This window comes from Ochlerotatus camptorhynchus, unplaced genomic scaffold (assembly GCF_037179485.1).
Source record: "Ochlerotatus camptorhynchus isolate MF236.1 unplaced genomic scaffold, CSIRO-AGI_Acam_v1.1 ptg000138l, whole genome shotgun sequence".
NCBI lineage: Eukaryota > Metazoa > Arthropoda > Insecta > Diptera > Culicidae > Ochlerotatus > Ochlerotatus camptorhynchus.
In genome coordinates, this window is record NW_027040628.1 from 477086 (window position 1) to 494896 (window position 17811).

The 17811-nt window shown below is 41.9% G+C and overlaps 1 protein-coding gene across 1 annotated transcript; it reads left to right on the top strand.

Annotated features, from left to right (window-relative positions):
- The first annotated feature begins 419 nt into the window (after positions 1 to 419).
- LOC135700549 (lysophospholipase-like protein 1) lies at positions 420 to 17466 on the top strand. Its single transcript, XM_065221064.1, has 4 exons — positions 420 to 591; positions 761 to 1030; positions 1089 to 1266; positions 17129 to 17466. The coding sequence occupies exons 1-4, from the start codon at positions 516 to 518 to the stop codon at positions 17376 to 17378; spliced, it is 774 nt and encodes a 257-aa protein (XP_065077136.1). The 5' UTR covers positions 420 to 515; the 3' UTR covers positions 17379 to 17466.
- Positions 17467 to 17811: the final 345 nt, after the last annotated feature.

Consider the following 17811-nt stretch of genomic DNA (forward strand, 5'->3'; position numbering starts at 1 on the left):
TTAGTGTATCATATGATGTTGTCCTTAACTCATACAAATTGGCCTTGAATTCCCTAAACTGCTGAGAAGTTTCCCCGAACGTCTGTCAAAACTCAGTTATATAAAAGTACCCTTGAAGACATGTGAATACGTTTCGTGGATCGCTTTGAAGATGTTTTCAAAATTCACCTACAGCTAACTAAATTTCCATTCGAGCATTTTTAATCAGCCTCTGTTCCAGTCAGTGACTTCAAGTTTCAAATTCAAGTAGCACGTGCGCTTGCTCGACTCTCGATTGTCATTATCGTGTTTATTTTGTCTTTATGTTCGTAAACACGTTAGCTTTTCGTGTGAGAAAAAAATAATGTTTTTGATTTCGTTTTTACTTATTGGCGACGAGTTTTGCGAGCACTTTATTAGCTGCACTGACTGTCAGTTACTTCATTAGCGCAACCGAGGGTAGTCGTACTTAGGGGAAGTAATTGTTTTTATTTTTATTTTATCGTACCTGATTTAAACCACACACGGTAAAAAAAATGAGACTCATCGAAAAGGTGTTCAACCCGACGGGAAAGAATCATGTCGGCACCTTAATCTTCTTCCATGGATCAGGTAAGTTGTTAAATTTGTTTTCAATCGAACTCAGTCCTCGTCGCCAGAACTGTGCAAAATTGATTATGTAAATTTCGACTACAGTCGATGGGGCAAATGTCAAGTTCTAATGCAGTTCATTGGCGAATCGTTGATCGAACTTGTAAAACTTTTCTTATTCCACTTGCAGGAGACACCGGCAATGGTCTGACGGAGTGGATTCGGTTCCTGCTGGGACGGGATATGGAATTTCCTCACATTAAGGTCGTGATTCCGACGGCACCGGTGCAACCGTATGCTCCGATGGGCGGTGACAATTCCAACGTTTGGTTCAATCGGAAACGGATCGAGATGGATTGTCCGGAAATTAGGACGTCACTGGCGTCGATCTACGACACCGTGAATGAGATTTTGATTCGGGAGATGGCCCAGGGGGTGCCGGCTAGTAGGATTATTGTGGGTAAGTTTTGGGATTTTATGATTGTAAGGTGTGATTGTTGATAAGTTTAAAATTTAAGGTGGATTCTCGATGGGAGGAGCACTAGCGCTGCACACTGCATACCATTTAAATAGGGATTTGGCGGGGGCTTTTGCGATATCATCTTTTCTCAATACCGGGTCCATTGTGTACGATTCACTGGACGGTGTCGCCGAGGACGAACACTTACCCAGTCTGATGATGTTCCACGGAGAGAGGTATGTCTATGCTTATTGATGGATATTTCCTACAGGTCACTACAGTGTATGGCAATCCCATGATGCATAGCATTTTGTCTGACTAGATAAGTCCTATCCCAGCGATTTATATTTCTTCTGGGAGATGTCGATTTTCTCAAATCAATGCCGCCGACTACACGCCCATTTTGAAAAAAAGTGTCTTAACTTATTAAATGAGTAAAAAAATTTACCCATTAATGATTATTTGGTTAGGTTAGGTTATCTTTATTAGCGAGACTTTCAGCCAGAGGCTGGTTCATCTCTTAATGAGTATTTGTTACTCATTATTGAGTATCTGTTATTCATCAATGTGTAATTTTTTTTAATCATCAATTAGTTAAGCAACTTTTCTTCAAAATGGGTAATTTTTTACTCATTAATGGGTACTTTCAAGTAAGCGTGTATAGTGTTATGCTGTTGAAGCGTGGAAATCTTTGGATATTGGTCGCCGAAGGATCTCCAAACTCGGTCATCCCACCGCGGACAGTAGGAGGCAGAAAGGTTCTTGTGATGGTCTCTTTATTGGCTAATAAGGTTAAGAAACATCAACATCCACTCGTTTGTAACGCAAAAACTTCGAAATAGATATGAATTCGATAGAAGGCTCTGTATAAGAAAACTACAAGTTTGAAAGAAAACTAAACTATCTAGAAAACTACAATGCGTTGGAGATATCTACGATGCGAAGCTTACTGAGGGTGGAAACAAGTACGTATCTACGAGTTGGAAATGTTGACTTCATGATGCTGGTGACGATCTAAATCTGCTGCGATGCCTCCTGATGTCATAAGAGAACCTACAGATCAGACAGTTTTGCTGGTTTCGAAGAACGACGAATATTGCCAAGCTTTTATTAACTCGAATCATCAAGACAAGGCAGTAAATAAGACAATGCACTTGAAGATTAGATATGGTAAGGGTAGATCGTACGTGTTTGTTTTGTACGGTGGTACTGGTTGAAACCAGATACATCGTCTATGATTGAAACAGGATTGACTGGATCGTCGTTTCCTTGGTGTTCTAAAACCAACCACAGAGAAGATCGATTGCCTAGCCAATGGTGAGGCTGCTGGTTCCGACCGTTACTTCGTTCGAGGTGCTGTATGTTCCTGGATTCGAAATAAATATTACCTGGAAGCTGTTGGAAGATGCACAATGTCAACTTCTCGTCAATTAGGAAGTGGTAGCTGTTGCTTTCAATCATGGTGGTCTGAACCGATTGAAGAGTAACGCAATGAACTAGCAGCATATTTAAGCCACCTAGAAGACTATTTGGGGTTTCAGCTGTTTCAGTCAAAATGTAGCAAATTAAATAATAATGGAAGAAAACAGGGGAACACACAATTGTGGGAACGTGCTTTCCTGAGATGGACATCATTAAAAGTATAAGATAGATTAACCTAAGACTATGCATACGAATAACGAGAAACCGAAATATCTAAATGCTTGAAAATGGTGAAATGCATTACCGCAACGTTGGAGTGTTCTTGAGGCAGCATATTAAGGTTTAGATTCTTTTAGAATCAAAAAGTAAGAGGTTGTATCCAAGACACGTAGGAGTACGTGCTCAGTATCAATATTCGGCGACTGTGTTAGGGAAACCACTTTTTCCCGTCACGGAAACGTCTCGCTTTTTGATGACAAAATTTCGCATTTTCGTACACAAAACGCTCGGAATTTTTGATATATTCAATAGATAATAAAAAAAAAAAATGCAAAAATTGATTTAAGGAATCTTTTGCAAAAAAAAAATCCAATCGCGAGATATTCGCGATCAATCATATAAATTCGAGATTTTGTTGTTGCTTTTTTTCAAGCGTCCTGGAGAAAACCCTACCTTAATTCGAAGTGTTTCTGGTTAATTAACAAGGTCATGTGGTATTCGGTCATTGCGAGAATTTTTATCCTGAAAAGAACCGTTTTGTCGTGATGGTTAAGTAATGCTGGCTGAGCTATTAGGGTGTTCAACACATATGAAGCTGGTGAGCTTTATGTGGTTTAGAACGTCATCCTCACGCTTTATATAGATGGCCCACAGCGACTCACGAAGAGCTACTGAATCCGATCAGTACCGGTGCGGCTTCTTCCTCCTTCTTCGGTGAATGGACGCTCATGTGGGTTGCAGCTCGTTGCTTTCGGGCAGCCTTGCGTTGTGTACTGGAGAACAATGTTTAACGCCACGCGCCGAAAGCACTGCTGCTGCTGCTGCTGCTGATGACGACTGACCGAACACCACCAAACACGGTGAATAAGCACCGTTCGGCGAGACAGGATGGAATTCGATTTTAAAATCTGTGTTATGGAAAGCGCGTTTTGCAGGCAATCGGTGATAATTTTTATCAAAATTGCAACAGTTGGACATTTATGTAATTTTCAATAGTGACCTATTGAAAATTGATAAAGTGTTCAATTTAGCACATTTGTAGAAAAATTTCCAAACGATTGGCTTGTTTAGAATTAAAATCCATCCGCTATTGACAGCGTTATAAGTGGTCAAAACCAGACCACTTTTGATAACGGGGTCGATTTTGGTTCTTTGAAATTGCACTCCCAATATGTTGCCGATAGACGAAATCATGCGTCAAAACCCAGCTTGTTCCAATCAGGGTTGAAAGTTGTCTGGGGAGAATCACCCGGGTGCGAGAGATATCATTCTCTTGGATGAATCTCTGCTTGTCTCCTCGGAGATTTATCCTGGCACCACTGGAGAGATTGTTAGAACTTCTAACTAGTTTTCAATCCGACAAGTAGGCTTACTCAAATCGGGCTTTTCCGCTGCCGCTGCCGTTCCGCTTCCGCTGCCATTGCGCTTGGGCCTTGAGTATCGAAAGCTATCCGGTGAGACAGCCTTGAGAATCATCTATCTGCAGAGTGGAATATTAGCGCAGTATAATAATTATTACTCATGACTCGAACTCGAAGGCCACTTCAGGTCAGATGCGATGAATACGGTGACTTATATCCAAAACGTTCTTCCATCGAAGTCAGTTGGTGTTATTCCTTAATTAGATGCTTCAGGTCCAGTTTTTGGACCTGAAGCATATAATTAACTGTTTTAGGGTGACAAACGTTCGTCCACGCTTCAAACAAACCGTTAAAATTAGGGTTAAAACAAAAACGACAAATGTAAGATGCAGGGAAGATTTAGTTTTGCCGTCGTGAGATGCGCATGATATGAATAGATAGAAAGAAGATTTATGATCTGCAGAACCCCGACTGGAATTGACGAATTCTCGACCGAATTTGTTAATACGGACTTCGGATGTTTTTTTTAAAGGGGGATTTTCGGTGGTACCATCTTCAGGGATTTATTTATTTATTTCGACGGTAAAATATATCCCGGAAACGTCGGAGAGTTAAGGAAATACAAGGTCTTTCCTGCTTTTACAGAGCAAAATATCCCAAAGACAATTTTCTGGTTGGGGAGCCTTCCCAGAAGTTCAGTGACCTTCTTAGAAGTCAAGAGCAATTCGTAAAAGTTAAGAGAACATCATTTTAGTGCCAACATTCAACCGCCTATTTCACGCAAATAAAAGCTCATTAACGATGCCAGCTGAAAAAAAAAACAAACATTGCTCTACCTGATGGCGTCGTTAATTTAAATGTGTGAGCTTTTATTCGCGAGAAATCGACGGCTAAAGTAATTGTTTACAAAAGCAATTTCGCCCGTTTTAAATGTTGGGTAAGTCACTCAGCACATCGTACCGAAATTAGATTCGGTACAGCTTGGGCACATCCATCGGCACACCTGCGGCACAATCTCGTAGGCATTGGATTGTTGTAAATAAAATAGGAGCACTGCTGAACAACTGTCGTTGAAGCTGTTTACAACATTACGTGCTGTTTGAGTGTATATTCAGGAACATCCTTTAATTGAATATAGCAGAGGAACTCAGACCAGCAGTTTACTTATAGATCTAAATACGAAATGTAGGCTCTAGAGTGGGCTCAAGAGAAAGGGGCACTAAATGAGACCCCATTAGTACCCATTGGCACTGATTTTATTTCTGAGAACATCGTTGAATTTCAATGAACTTTGTTGTATCGCATATGAATTATTACTGGCAACAAGGGGGTCAAGAAAGTGTGTAGAAGAAAAGAAGATCAAGACGAATGAATATACACTAATAAAAATTCAATGATTATTTTTATATGTCCCACACATGATTTTTTGCAATGTGATAAACAAATAATATTTATGTGTTGGACACATACTTCTTATGTGTACACATAAAATTCATGTGTAACCACACATACTATTCATTTGACTCATAAATTTCATGTGTACTTCTGAGTGGATTCTGTTTATGTGTGGACACATGAAAATCATGTGGAATTTAACATGGAAATTCGCCAATAAAAATGTGTCGAATTTTATGAGTGTAGTAGAACCAAATGGTTGATAGTGTTTTGTCGTGAAAAAAAGGAAATCGATTCTTCTTGGCCCATTCAGGTTACAACATTTGACTATGAGCTAAATCGACGGTGGAATCGAATACGGATCGTTTAAGGCTGTGAACCATTTGCCGAGTTAAATTTAACTCGTAGTTAAAAGTGACATTTCGAAAGTTATTTCTTATGTTCGAAAATCCCCGTGCTGTCGATCGACCGGTCTTCGAGCCACGGTCGTCAAAATTTAACTTCTTGTCTGTCAGAAATAACCACGCTCGGATAGCAGGGTTAATCGATAACTTTCCATCTGTCAAATTTTAACCAAAAGTTAAAATAATCCACCAAATGGTTCAGAGCCTAAATACGGTTAATGATTGAATTCAAGTGAGAAAAAAAACGTCAAAACGGAGGAAAAGTTGTGCTGTGCAGCCAGCAGAAAAGGTAAACAACATTAGCGACTACGTGAATGTAGAAAGTGCGTGAAATGCACTAGTAAAACAGTTCCGTTGGAAAATGGATAATCCTGACAGCTCCAACAACCAGAAATTCGACCCGGCAGACACTTCTACTATAAAACATCGTGCCGGTGGAAAAAGTGGAAGCGGAGTTTTGATATCTTTTCGGAAGTACGGGAAAATACGACTATTTTGGGCAACCCAAATTGAAATGCTAATTTCACAGGATTTTCTTACGATAACACTTCGCTGAATGCATTAAAACGATTCTTTAGGCTTTCAGCTTCAATTTGATTATATTTTTACCACTGAGAAAAAGCAAACTAGTCGGGTTTTCACACGCACTATAAAATGCTGCTGATTTCGAGTTGCCGATGAAAACACAGCTGTTTAGGACGCAGCTCAAATAGAAAGGTTGCCGAATAAAAAGATGTTGCCCATAATAAATATTTGGCCACATCCAGCAATTTTGCCAACTTGACGTGTGAGAACGTCGGATTCTCTTGCTGCGTGAGCAAAATTTTGACACGCTGCTGCTCTTGCTTGGACGTCAAAATTGGATAGCAAACGGTAAAAACTCATCATAGCAACCATTGTATACACACTCAACTTCCAAATGCAGCATTTCAGTTTTTTTTATGGATTTTTAACAGAAATACACCAATTTGAAGTTGACCAAGTTTTGCGCGTTCCAGACTTTATGGTGGAGGCACAGTTTATTTTCATGGGCCATTTGTGAAAAAGCTGTTTTGCTTTCAAGAAATCCTGGCTTTTATTGAGAAAACATGCAGACTGAATTGCATTTATCTAAATCCATTTTGCTTGAACTTAATTCGTTCAGATTTATTGCAGCATTTATGGAGGTAAAGTTGCCTGCAAAACTTTAAACGTCAAAGTTTGTTTATCTTTCGATGGGTGCGCTATGCGATCCAGCGGTCTCCAATCTCCCGGTGGATTGGAAGCAGTTACTCAGAAAGTGTGCGATAATGTTTTACAACATTGTGTTCGAACAGCTAAATCGTTCCTGAAAAACATCCCCTTCTTCCGGATGGTTCCTAAAGTGCACCACAACGATGCTTTTTTTTTTCGAAGAAATTACCCTACTAACAGTTCCAGTGGTTTGCAGTCGGTACTGATGCAAGTTATTCAGATCGTCATCTATTCGCAAGATCTGGAGAAGGCTGGTCAGTTTTTAAACTGTTTCAACAATGTTTTATGAATTCGGGGGCCATGCTCACTTCACTCTTCTCCACCAGATGCTCTGTCGTTGGTGGTACCGGTTCAACTGGACGTGCTGATTCTTCTAAAGAAGAAAATTTAGCTGAAATTTACTTCCCTCCGGTCGTCAGCATCGCTTGAATTTTTCGTCCTACTTCCTCAATCCTTGTCATAAATTTGGCTTTTATTCACTATGAGGATCCATCCTTTAAGTTCAAATTTTGACGTAGGACTACGTCTGTGATTTCTATATGGGGGTACACTTTGTGAAAACCGAAAATGGAATATGTAACAAAATTATGAAAGATTTTGAACATTAATAACTCAGCTGCCCCTGGACTCATTGTATGCATTTGAAGAGTGTTTCACATACGATCAAAATGCATGCATTTTAGGAACTGGTTGAGAAAACAGTTAAGGACATCGGGCTTGCTGCCGTTGCCGTCGGGGAGGCGTTGAACACAGACAGATGGTTGGATAAGCTGAAGCAGTATTTTCCGTTTCGTGAAGAACTGGGAGTTGTGAACGAGATTGTTATGCGGAGTGACCGAATTGTAGTACTGGTGAATCTACGCAAACGTATACTAAAGCTGGCTCATATTGGGCACCCTGGGATTGAGAGGACGAAGCAACGGATCAGAGGCAAAGATTGGTGGCCGAATGTTGACAAGGAGGTGGAAAAGGCAGTGGAATCATGACTGGAATGTCAGTTGGTTAGCAATTCGGCACCCCCAGAACCTATGTCTGTAAGGAAACTTCCACAACAGCCGTGGCAGGTGCTTGCCATGGATATGCTGGGTCCACTTCGTTCGGGTGACTCCGTATTAGTTGTGATTGACCTGTACAGCCGTTACCGTATAACCGAGGTTCTTCGAACAACAACAACCGATGACATCGTTGAGAGACTGGATAAAGTGTTCATCAGAATGGTGTTACATAATTCCCGGTCGTGTAGAGCCAAAACTACCATGAGCGGACAGAATCACAAACACTAAATAGCAACCCGAATAGAAATTTACATTAGCCCAACGTTTGATTTTGATGTCTACATCAGCATCGAAATCAAATGTATGCCTGATGTCAAACATTAGAAAACATTATGATTTAGTTGTATTTAAGCAACGTAACATGGTGTATACATCAGAAATTTTGGAACAAAATTTTGCCATTCTAATGTCGGTCTGACGTCAAAAATTTTAATCTATTGACATTAGAACCAAACGTTTTAAGGATGTTTTCAGATGTAAAAAACGTTAGAACTAAACGTTGTTCGGATGTTTTTAAATGTAAACGTTTTCTGATGTTTTCTAATGTAGATGTTTCCTGATGTTAGAACCAAACGTTTTTGGATGTTTTCGGATGTACATAACGTTAGAACTAAACGTTGTTCGGATGTTTTTATATGTAAATGTATTCTGATGTTTTCTAATGTAGATGTTTCCTGATGTTAGAATCAAACGTTTTTCGGTTGTTTTCGGATGTAAAAAACGTTAGAACTAAACGTTGTTCGGATGTTTTTATATGTAAATGTATTCTGATGTTTTCTAACGTAGATGTTTCCCGATGCTAGAACCAAACGTTTTTTGGATGTTTTCGGATGTACACAACGTTAGAACTAAACGTTGTTCGGATGTTTTCAATTGTACTTCGTGTTTGTTGTTCTCTGATGTTTTCAGATGTACAAAACGTTTAAAGTAAACGTTGTTTGAATGTTTTCAAATGTAGATGTTTACTAATGTTTTTAGATATACAAAACACTAGAATCTTACTTTTCAAATGCTTTCAATTATATTTACAACACATTAGAATTAGAAACATGATCGTGTAAACACTACACACCATAATTGTTAGATAACATCATAAAAATGCGTACATAATAGTCAATGCTGAAGCTCCCGTTTCCCACCAGTCAGATAACTGACCTTAGCTAACCAAATATCATTGCGGCAACTCTCTATGCGGCAGGGGAACTATGCCATTAGCGCGCTAAGAGTTATTAGACCACTGACATAGGCGCCAATTTATAGGTGACGAGGCACTTGGTGACATTACAGCGAGCTTGACGATTGTTGTAGCATTTTTTTAAGCAAACTACCAGTTAAGGTGTGTAGTGTTTACAAGATCATGTTTCTAGCTCTAATGCTTTGTACAATTTAAAGCATTGGTAAAGTTAATTATCATGTTTTGCATAACCGAAACCATCAGAAAACATAAAATAGTACAAAAAAAAATCATCCATTCTGGTAGACTATCTCTTAAATGCATACAGAATAGCCATTGCTTAAGCTCCCGTTTCCCACCAGTCAGTTAACTGACCTTAGCTAACCTAATATCATTGTGGCAACTCTCTATGCGGCAGGGGAACTATGCCATTAGCGCGCTAAGAGTTGTTAGACCACTGACATAGGCGCCTATTCATGGGTGACGAGGCACTTGGTGACATTACAGCGAGCTTGGCGATTGTTATAGCATTTCTGAGTTAACTACCAGACAATCATGACAATAAGATCGCTGCGCCTCCAGATCTCCCTTTAAATCGACCCGCTGTGCCAATTTGTCAATAATGCATGACACTTTGGACGTGGATCGGGATGATCCACAAATGCGGAAAGTTTTGGGCTACCAGTCTTCTACACCTAATTGACGAACTGCAAATATATAATAAACAAAATTATTGTGCATGAAAAATATGACAATGTACAATGCTCGAGGAACACTGGGAGTTTTCGAACAACGCGTGCTTAGGAATGCCGGACAACAATCCCGCAAAAATGGTGTTTTCCTCAAATCCGGCCGGTACAAGACGCAGAAAAGTACAGCGTGCTAGGTGGTTAGACCAAGTGGAGCAAGATGTAGGAAGTGTGGGATGCTCGAGAAATTGGAGACAAGCAGTCAGGGACCGAGTTAGTTGGCGCAACTTTGTTATACAGGTCAAATCTTGAGGGACGTCGGACCAGCAAAAGTAAAGTAAGTATCTTATACGTTTGCCAACATTCCACGACAATATATGATTAGGTTTTCACTTGGTATGTAATGAACAACAGAGATACGCGATAATTCGTATAGTTTCTGCGATTGATGGTTAATTTTAAATGTACGTATAGTACTATATAACAGCATAACTGGATCGTCATGTTCACCATCTGTCATTGTCTACAAAAATATTTAATAGCAGTTACCTGTGTTGTGATACTTCTAATTTTGAATGAAAACTAATTTTCTTGCATTGCCATCCCTAATAAAAAATAACCATAAACGAACGATAACCCAAATCATTGAACTATTCCACAAATGGTTTGGATGATACCCAGAACACGTCGTTAAGCAAATTAACCATACAATTTTTATTAGGGATGGTCATCTGGGATCCCAACAAACAATTTGTGCTTATTAAGGGCTGAAAAGCTATTTTTTAACTGAAAAAGCATATTTTTGCCTGAATAAGCTCTTAGTCCGCTTCCAATGTTGGGATGAGGCTGGTCCACTGATCATTCGGAATGAGCTCTCCACACATCATTGAATCAATGTAGGATCAATGTAGATATGTAGATATCAATGTACATAGATGGTGTCATATGCAAAGTGCGAAAAGAGAATGAAAGAAATACGAAAAAGATTAGCTTCAAGAAGTAACAGTTTCATCGGATTAGTCACCAAGTCCCCCACCACTGCTATCTGCAGCCCTATCACTCCCATCCCCACGATTGCGGAAGAGAATAATAAAATTCTTGATTTAATTTAAAGAAATTAATATTTAGAAGATTTGAGTTATCGGGATCCGTATTCGGTTTACCCATCGGGATCCGTCTACGGAATCCCCATTGGGATGCGTATTCGGTTTCCCCATTGGGACCCGTATTCGGTTTCCCCATCGGGATCCGTATTCGGTTTCCCCACCGGGATCCGTATTCGGTTTCCCCATCGGGATCCGTATTCGGTTTCCCTATTGGGACCCGTATTCGGTTTCCCCATCGGGATCCGTATTCGGTTTCCCCATCGAGATCCGTATTCGGTTTCCCCATTAGGACCCGTACTCGGTTTCCCCATCGGGATCCGTATTCGGTTTCCCCATCGGGATCCGTATTCGGTTTCCCCACCGGGATCCGTATTCGGTTTCCCCATCGGGATCCGTATTCGGTTTCCCTATTGGGACCCGTATTCGGTTTCCCCATCGGGATCCGTATTCGGTTTCCCCATCGAGATCCGTATTCGGTTTCCCCATTAGGACCCGTACTCGGTTTCCCCATCGGGATCCGTATTCGGTTTCCCCATCGGGATCCGTATTCGGTTTCCCCATCGGGATCCGTATTCGGTTTCCCCATCGGGATCCGTATTCGGTTTCCCCATCGAGATCCGTATTCGGTTTCCCCATTAGGACCCGTACTCGGTTTCCCCATCGGGATCCGTATTCGGTTTCCCCATCGGGATCCGTATTCGGTTTCCCCATCGGGATTCGTATTCGGTTTCCCCATCGGGATCCGCCTACGGAATCCCTATTGGGATGCGTATTCGGTTTCCCCATCGGGATCCGTATTCGGTTTCCCCATCGGGTTCCGTATTCGGTTTCCCCATCGGGATTCGTATTCGGTTTCCCCATCGGAATCCGTCTACGGAATCCCTATTGGGATGCGTATTCGGTTTCCCCATCGGGATTCGTATTCGGTTTCCCCATCGGGATCCGTATTCGGTTTCCCCATTGGGATCCGTATTTGGTTTCCCCATTGGGACCCGTACTCGGTTTCCCCATCGGGATCCGTCTACGGAATCCCCATTGGGATGCGTATTCGGTTTCCTCATTGGGACCCGTATTCGGTTTCCCCATCGGGATCCGTATTCGGTTTCCCCATCGGGATTCGTATTCGGTTTCCCATCGGAATCCGTCTACGAAATCTCCATCGGGATCCGTCTACGGAATCCCCATTGGGATGCGTATTCGGTTTCCCCATCGGGATCCGTATTCGGTTTCCCCATCGGGATCTGTCGATGGAACCCGTCATCGGGATCCGTCTACGGAACCCGTCATCGGGATCCGTATACGGAACCCGTCATCGGGATCCGCCTACGGAACCCGTCATCTTCCACTTTATTTAAGCTTTTAGTAGGGGTAAGAGGGGCATAGTGAACAGGTGGGGCATAGTGAGCATCCAGCTTGAACTTCCGGCTGTTCGGAAAAAAAAAATAGTTGGTGGTAGGATCAATATCATAATGATATTGAACCTACTACCAGCTGATTTGTTTCATGCAGCTGGAGATCCAAAGCCAAACTGCGGGATGCTCACTATGCCCCTCCTCCCCCTATTTATTTATTTATTCGTCAATCAAAATTAACATTTGAAAACGGCACAAAAGCCATTTGTAAACAAATGGTTTGTGGGCCCTTTACTCACTACTTGAAGTACACCCACGCGACACAACAGCAACATCGGGTAGGGGAAATTTTCCCCTTCCTGACGATGCCGTTGGTTTGCGTGGGCGTTCTTCGGGTAGCGAGTAAAGGGCCCACAAACCATTTGTTAACAAATGGCTTTTGCGCCGTTTTCAAATGTTAGCACTGAAATAATAAAAAACAATAAACACATTCACTAACCTGCAAAGAGATCCGGCTTCAAATTCCCCGCCGGGATCCAGCTTCGGATTCCCTACCGGGATCCGGCTTCGCACTGGTGCATTTTCCTAAAAAAAAAAACATAATTACAGTACATTAATTTACATTTTTTACATTTACTTACCTGAAAAACAGCCTTCCTTTTCCAAGGGCGATCGCGGGACTCGCAATCTTCGAAACTGGCGGGGGTCCAGGTGTGGGAGCTGCCTTCCTGGCACGTTGGTAGCATTGGTGCTCAGCACGGAAAACAAGATCGACGGAAAAAACAAACCAAAGGATTTGCCGCAACGTCGGACACCGAATCGCCACCAAAACTCGCGACGGACACCGCGAAAAAAAAACTGTACACGGCCAATGTGATCAACCCAAATTTGAATACAGTGTACTCAAAATCGCAAAAAATGCAGGAACGCAGCGATGAGTAAATTTGCCTCGAGATTTGCCTCATGTTTTCCGGTGGAAAACTTCAAAATTCCGGAAAATTAGGATTGACGAAAATCCACAGAATCCAATCTTTACTTTTCTTATATTCGGAAAAATTTTACTGGAAAAACCTGGAAAACCTGGAAAAACAGAGGGAAATTAACTCAAAACTGAGTTCCTGTACTTTTTGCGATTTATGAGTGAACTAAACTCAAATTTGGGTGTTCTCATTCGCCGTGTAGTGCTGACTCAGGACAAAACAAACTTTGCATGCGGCGAGGGACCGAAGGACAACAATTTACATCGTGATGAAGTTTGATTCTAATGTAACGTTAGGTTCTGTTGTCATTGAATGTATTCTGATGTTTTATGCGTGCAACAAATTACATCGTGATGAAGTTTGATTCTAATGTAACGTTAGGTTCTGTTGTCATTGGATGTATTCTGATGTTTTATGCGTGCAACAAATTACATCGTGATGAAGTTTGATTCTAATGTAACGTTAGGTTCTGTTGTAATTGGATGTATTCTGATGTTTTATGCGTGCAACAAATTACATCGTGATGAAGTTTGATTCTTATGTAACGTTTGGTTCTGTTGTCATTCGATGTATTCTGATGTCAAATTTTACATCGTCAAGACGTTTGATTCTGATGTAACGTTTGAGGCTAATGTATTTTTATGTACTTGGATGTCACACTGAAGTCTGAATACATTAAGGGTACAGCAATACACATTAAAATTTAATGTATTGAAGATGTCTGCTGATGTTTCCTACATTACAATTTCTATTCGGGAAGTGCACCAACAAATCAAATAAACGCAAGAAAATCATCTTAACAGTCGTGTATTCTTGCTCCCATTTTCCTGCGCTTCTCCTACTCTTCCTTCTCTCAACTATGAGACTCTCAAAGGTCTCCCTGCTACCTTTCTTTTCTACTTTATTGCTGATAATGAGCCCATCATTGTTGTTCGGCTGCTGCTGCTTATGGGTGCACCGGTACTATCGATGTCGTTCGGAGGCATGCATTCTGTCGTGGGACGTGGAGGCGCATCGCGTACTTGTCCCTTCATGCGAACACGCAATAGCCCGACCGAGCGGAGCGCCCATCCGGTGATCTTCAACAACCCGGGCGTATGCGCTCGAGTTTTCCGCCTACTGCTTCTGCTGTCGTTGGTAGCCGTTTCGACGTCTGATCCTCACTCAGATAGCACAGCCGGATTGCCTACGCCTATACACCGCTGCCTGCTTCGGCCGTCGCTGACCGCTCCTTGAGCTACTCTGTCGACCGGCCCGTCACCGCCTGACTTGGATGTCGAACGTATGGCGTCTCTCTTCGATCGTCAACCAGGGCACTCGTATCGATCCCGACTGGCCGAAAGGTTGACCCTCGACTCCTGCTCTTGCTCGTATGCACAATCGTTTCAGCTCCTTCTTCCGTCACTGGTGTGCCAGCTTGTTTAGTGGGTGGTCGTATCGGTCTGAAGGTTTCCCCAATCCTCTCCCGGTCGATTAGCAACTGCCCGGATGTTGACCGTGCCCGCAGACGGTCTCGCTCTGCTTTTCGTCCCTCGCGTCGCACACCGGACACCGCCGCACTAAACGGAAAGATGAAAATCAAGAAGAAATGCCCTGTGGCAAACTAGGGTTAGGTTTAGGCTCATCTCACACGAAATTTAACGGCCTACCTCTTTCGAAGGCCTTTCTTGGTGCCAAATCTGTTCGGAGCTAGAACGATTTGCCTTGTGTGCCCCTCTCTGGTTCGTTTTTATATCCTCAGACGGCGTGAAGGTGGATGCGGTGCAAATTATCTTCCACTGATCTATCGGAAGACAGTAACAAACGCACGATTGAGCCTGTACAAATAAAGTAATTAACAAAAAAAAAAAAAAAGTAACAAACGCTGTATTAGTCGGGCTATCCAGAGTGAGGCATATTTTACACTCACCGTGCACTTTTTCCCCGTGTGCGTCTGGGAAGGGCTCGAATCCAGCCGGTTGTGGGAGTTTTTCTTCCGTTACTCCGTGCGAGTGCAGCACCTCGATCTGCATGGAAAATGCAAATGGGGTTATCATGACGCACATGCAGAAAATCATCTGCCATTACCTGATTCGTATCTCCAACGCCACACAGAGTTCGATCGGAACGGGTGTTATCTCGCAGCACTAGTTGTTCGCCACCGAAATTTCTATCGTCGCTACCAGCGACTACCCGCGAGTTGCTTTTTTCACTCCTTTTTCTCCGCACCGGGAACTGTTTTCCGGACACCAGCAGCGAATTTTTTCCACGGACAACCAGCGAAAACGCGACTAATCGGCGGGAGCACCAAAACGATTTTGCCTCTCTGTGTACTTTTCCGTTTTGTCTGCTTCGTTCCTCTTTTGGATTCAGCGGAAACTGAGCTGAATGGCTGCACTTAGCACTCTCACGGGTGCAAGATAATCCATAGCATTGAGTCCGCTTTCAATCGGTGCACCCCTGCAGCATCTGTTTACGTTGTTCAGCCTACACTGAAAGCTTTTTCCTTCTACTTTTGCTTTATGTTTTATTAACTATATTGTTGACTAACGTTAACTTAACTAAACGTAACAATGGGACTGCCTGCAGTATTAGCATAGAGGTAACTCTAAGACCAGAAGGTCCCGAAGAAACGAGCTTAAATTTTTGGCTCAGCTCTGGTACTATCTTCGGTCCCAAGCTGATCGATTCACCCATCGAAACAAACATAGTGTAGTACTGGAATTTATACTAGAATGGGGTACGTTAGTCGATTTGCTTGGGACCAATAGGCTAGTCAAGTAGTGAGCCAATTTGAAATCGTTAGTTTCGTATTGATTGTTGGTATTAGTGTCGGACTACGCACGGAACTTCTCAAGTCGAAAAATGGACGAATAAGACTGTCCACGAGACAGCTGCGATCAGCTGACTTTTTTGTTTACCAAAAACTTTTGACAGATCACAGTAGAACTGACAGTTCAATCTCATATGAATTTCTGCTTTGTTTATGTTTACATTCAGCACCATTAACACCAGATCACTCACACACTCTTGATTTCTAGTTGTCAGTTCCACTGAGAAACGTCTCTTGGATCACCTTATTCTGTAATACATTTGGGATCGAACTTCGACACAAATGACGAAAGTGACATTAGAGACCATGAAGTTGATACCAAATATAGTGTTTTGTCGTGGAGAAAGAAATTGATTCTTCTTGGCCCATTCAGGTTACAGCAAACTTCATAGATCTTCAACAAACATCGAAAACTACGTAGGCACTCATTGAACCTTGTAGAGATCTTTCCAGAAGTGCAGTGGAAATTCAGCTACCTTGTTAAAGCTCAGCAAACTTCATAGAACTTCAGTTCATTTTGTATAACTTCAGCAAGTTTTGTATAAGTTCAGATAAGATCTGTTCATATATACGGGGACACAATTTCCAAGTCTATATGCTTTTTATATAAATCTGCAATAGAATCTTACATTTCCTCCGCGTTGGGGTACGAAACTTTCAGCCTTAGACTGGTTCATCGCATTAATTATTGGCTGGAGAGTGTTTTACTTATGCTGTGTCAAATAAAAAAAAAACTGCAACTAATAAGCTCATATTCTTAAAATATCTGGTAGATGGCCGCCTCAAAACTGCTGGACTATACGATTAAATTGTATTGATTTGCAGTTGACCTATCTATGTATATTATCCATTCTTTCTACGGTCCCATCCTAAATCGAATTTCGTCTATTTCCCAGGGACACCCTGGTACCGACCGAGTGGGGTCAAACGACCTTCGACGAGCTGGCCAAACTGGGCGTCCGCGGTCAGTTCGTACCGCATCGCACCGCACTGCACGAGATCAAAAAGGACCAACTGCTGCAGGTCATCAAATGGGTCAACGAACTGATTCCGGAACCACGGGACCCGTCGTCATCACCCTCACCCGAGCCAGCATCGACCGCGGCGACAAAGAAGACTGCCCCTGCGAAGAAGGGCAAACTGTGATACGGTTCTATTGCTACCTTCTACCGTGCCAGCACCATATTTGACGTTTTTCTAATGATGACGCACTAGTCTATTTGAGATAGCATCTCATTTTGATAAGGTCATCCCTAGAGCACTGAAACTAATATTTTCATAAGTAACATTTGAAAAAAATAAAGATTGAAAATAGTTAAACATTATTGAGTGCGTCGATTTAGGCACCGCTTCGAATATGGTGCCTCCACGGTACCTTCATATTATTATTTTCCCGTAACATTTTTCGATTTTTCTTTGTTTCGAATGAGGTATCCGTTTTTAAGGGACTGAGTCAATCGTTATCAGTTAGTTGTAAAATAATACCATCTCGTTGTCTCGTGTTGCAATAAACCTTATCATAGTTCAAATACACTTCTTCACTATAGTTACTGACTTTCCTTGTGGTTTAACCATCTTT

Bases quoted from the DNA above. Each gene is read 5' to 3' on its own strand.
- LOC135700549 (XM_065221064.1), top strand. From the start codon at position 516: ATGAGACTCATCGAAAAGGTGTTCAACCCGACGGGAAAGAATCATGTC. The intron at 592-760 runs GTAAGTTGTTAA...TTCCACTTGCAG, and splicing joins AATCTTCTTCCATGGATCAG to GAGACACCGGCAATGGTCTG. The intron at 1,031-1,088 runs GTAAGTTTTGGG...TTAAAATTTAAG, and splicing joins GGCTAGTAGGATTATTGTGG to GTGGATTCTCGATGGGAGGA.